This window comes from Spermophilus citellus (assembly GCF_964194105.1).
Source record: "Spermophilus citellus genome assembly, chromosome: 1".
NCBI classification, from domain to species: Eukaryota; Metazoa; Chordata; class Mammalia; order Rodentia; family Sciuridae; genus Spermophilus; species Spermophilus citellus.
In genome coordinates, this window is record NC_138182.1 from 44,307,618 (window position 1) to 44,311,204 (window position 3,587).

Below are 3,587 nucleotides of genomic sequence, written 5' to 3' on the forward strand. Positions count from 1 at the left end.
TGTTGTTTTCTTGATTAAGAACCTATAGAGTGAAATTAGTAATTTGAATGAATAAAGCATTGAAAGGGGCAGAAGTACATGAACATTCTTTATTTCTCCCCTCAAGTGCATACATTGCAATTTTGCCCCCTAGTGACAATGAGATTCTGTTTCCAGAAACTGAACAAAAAGTCCTGAAAAAGAACTATTAAGCATAGTTTTCTCATCTGGTCTCAAAGGTATGCTGGGGAAACTTTTGGATCTTCTCATTTAAAACGTTCTCTTTCCACAGTGAAGTCTAGAGTTACTGCTAGAGGTCAAGGACATCCTAGGTGTATGAAACTGGAGACATTCTAGCAGGAAGAGCTCGTCTCTCCATGTCTTTCTGCTGGATAATTTGAGTAAGTTTCTCAACCTCATCTTTAGACAGCTGAACAATCTGTTTGGTTAAAGATATATTCCTTTCATTCAGAAGTTTAATCTCAAATACTCGTTCTTTGATTCTTTTCACAAATTTTTCCATTTTGGCTTTACACATGTCATGGTTTTCACTCCCATTTTCTATATTAAGGCTTTTTACTTTTGTTTCTTGGAAAATATCAGCATTCTCTGTTTGAATGACTTGTCTCTCTTCATGCCCCTGGGCTTTTATTTGTTCAATGGTTTTCTGCAAATTCTTAATTTCCTTGTCTTTTTCTAAAAACAATTGGGTATGTGCAGCCTTCATCTGCTCATACTGGTATTTAAATTCATCCATTTCCTCCTTCTGCTGCTGTAGAGACTGAAGTAGTTGCATTTGACTCTGGTTTTGATCTTCAATGACCTTTTGATGATGTGTAACTTCCTCTTCCAGATGATTCTTGATGGTATTCAGTTGAGATACCTCAGATTCTAGTTCTGTGATACTGTCGAGGGTTTCAGGCTCAGCCACAGCTCCAACTTGATTCTGCTGTTCCCTAAGTCTTTCCAATTCTTCTTGCAGATGACTGTTTTCTTCTTTCATGGAGCTAAGACTTCTGTCTTTTCCCTCTATGGTCTGCCTTAAAGTTTCATTTTGTTTTAAGGCCTGAGAACACTTATCTAAATCCTTTTGCAATTCTGAACTTTCTTGTTTGAGTTGGCCAATAAAAACTTCTTTCTCATTTATAAGTTGCATCAATTGCTTCTGTTCTTCTAAACGAGATGCCAACATTTCCTTAGTTTCTTTTTGATCAGTAGCCATTTGCTCAATATTCTTCTTGAGTCCTGCTATTTCAAAGTCCTTCTCTTGACTGAGTTGCACTACACGCTCTTGTTCCAGCTGTAAGGCAGAGGTATTACAATTACATACATTTGAGAGTTCCTGAATAGTCTGCCTATAATTGTTTGCTTCTTCCAACAGTTTCTTTTTGGCCTGACACAGTTCTACTTGTATCTGTTCTTTCTCTGTTTTCAGAGTCTCCATAATAGTGTCTTTTTCTAGAGAAATTTGGTTGTTACCAGCAATAGATTCTTCCAACTGATGCCTTACTTCTTCACATGCTGAAATTAACTTGTCATTTTCCATTTTCAGATCAAAAGCAACTTTCTTTAAATTTTCATTGAGCTGTTCTACTTCTGCAAGATTTTGCTTCAAGTTTGTAATTTCGACTTCCCCTTCTTTAAGCAAGTCATCCTTAAAATTAGAGTCTTCATTAACAGCACATCTTAACTCGTTCCGAACTCTACATAGTTCCTCTTCCTTTTGGCTAATGTATTCCTTAAGTTCCAGGTTTTCCTGCTGGATATTTAAACTACTTTTTTGTGACTGACTTAGCTGATTTACTAAATCTTCGACTTTATCTTCAAGCTTCTGCTTGGTTAAATGCAAATCACGGAGGCTCAGTGCACTCTCAGTTAACTTTTCTTTCTCTACATGCAACTCTTTAGTTATGTCCATTTTATCCTCCTCAAGTTGATGAACTCTCTCTTTTTTGTCATCTAGATCTTGTTTCAATTTCGTGATAAGACCATCTCCTTCATTTTGCTGTTTTGATAGCTCATCTATTTTCAAATTCATGTGCTTTGTAGCTTCCTGGTTCTCATTGTCCAGTTCTTCTAACTCATCTATCAGCATTTCCTTTTTATTAATACTTTCATTCAGTTCTTGCTCCTTAGCATCCATGTTAAGTGTTAAGTCATGTATTTGTACATTCAAATTCATGTCTGTTGAAGCCGAACTTTTAATGACTTCATATTTCCTGCTCAGTTTGCAAAGTGATATCTGAAGTTCTTCCTTTTCTTGACTCAATAATGACTTCTCTTTTTCTAAAACTTGGACATGCATTTGAAGTTTCAGATTGTCTTCAGCAAGACTGGTATCTTGTTTTAAACTACTCAGTCTCATTTTTTCATTTTCAGCATCAGACAGGGCTTGTTGTATTCTCAACACTTCTCCCACTGATGAACTCTGTGGAGAAATTGTTCCTGCCACAGGATCACTCTGCTCCATCACAGAAGGTTGCAATTTAGTACATTCCAATTTCAAGTTTTCACATTCTTCAATCATTTGTTGCTTTTCCACACTGAGCTGTTCTTTATCTCTCTTCAGGACATCTCTATCGTTTTCTGCAGAAGACAATTTTTTACTTATGTCTTTTATTGTATCCTCAAGTTCTTTGATTCTTCTTGTGGACTCTAGTTTTTCAGTTTGTAAAACTTGAATAGTGTTTTGCATTTCCCAGACTTGAGACTCATCAGTTACTGTAACTCCTGAGTCACCTTGATTTAACAGCTTTTCCAGTTCTGCAATCCGTCCTTCGTAGTCATTTGACTTCTGTTGATGCTGGTGATTTAACTCTGCCAGTTTCTGTTGATGTGCATTTTGCAAAACAGACATTTCATGTTGGTGATGATCCATGTCCTGACTTCGGTTTTGTTCCAGGACCTTAATAGTATGTTGTAGTTTGCAGATTTCAATGAGTCCATTACCAGATGAACAAGGTGCACTGGTTGCTGGTACACCACCCGCTCCTGAAGGTACTGATTGAGCAGCTGACTGCAGGCTCAACAACTGCTCCTGTAGTGCCATTTGGTTTGCTTGAAGATGGCTGATTTCTACCTGTTTCTGTTGCAGTTGGTTTCGGTAACTTGTAGATTGAAGGTTTATTTGAAGCTCTGATGCTTCATGCTTTTTTTCCAGATCAGTACAATACTTTTTAAGTCTTTTATTCTCAGATCTCAACCTTGATTTCCTGGCTTCAATTTTCTTTCTCCGACAATGAAGTGAACGGGTTTCCACAGCTTTGGAGACCTCCACAGCCATATCTATGGTGCAGTTGGAGACTTGGCCAGTGGGGGAAGCCAAGCTGTCTCCCACCTGACCCAAGGAGTGGCCCAAGCCAGAGCCTAGGCCTCTAAACCAGGATGACATTGCTAGAGCTTCAGAGAGCCATCAGCTCCTCTCTGAAAACCACTCTATGGCCATCCATCTTCCAGCTGAATGTCCTGGAGCGCTGTAGGGGTCAATTATGACCAAAGCATTCAGAATTCTGGGCAGTGCAGGGTTCCTGACACCCTTGGCACTCTGCCTCAAATGTAGAGGCCTGGCCTGGGCTTTGATCAGGAACTTGTTGCCAGGGGCGCAGTAA

The 3,587-nt window shown here is 38.8% G+C and overlaps 1 protein-coding gene across 1 annotated transcript; it reads right to left on the reverse strand.

The window, feature by feature from the left end:
- Nucleotides 1-307: 307 nt before the first annotated feature.
- On the reverse strand, nt 308-3,370 carry LOC308646533 (thyroid receptor-interacting protein 11-like; the record flags this gene model as incomplete). Its single annotated transcript, XM_081289597.1, has 1 exon — nt 308-3,370. The coding sequence occupies one exon, from the start codon at nt 3,368-3,370 to the stop codon at nt 308-310; it is 3,063 nt and encodes a 1,020-aa protein (XP_081145723.1).
- Between the last annotated feature and the right edge of the window lie 217 nt (nt 3,371-3,587).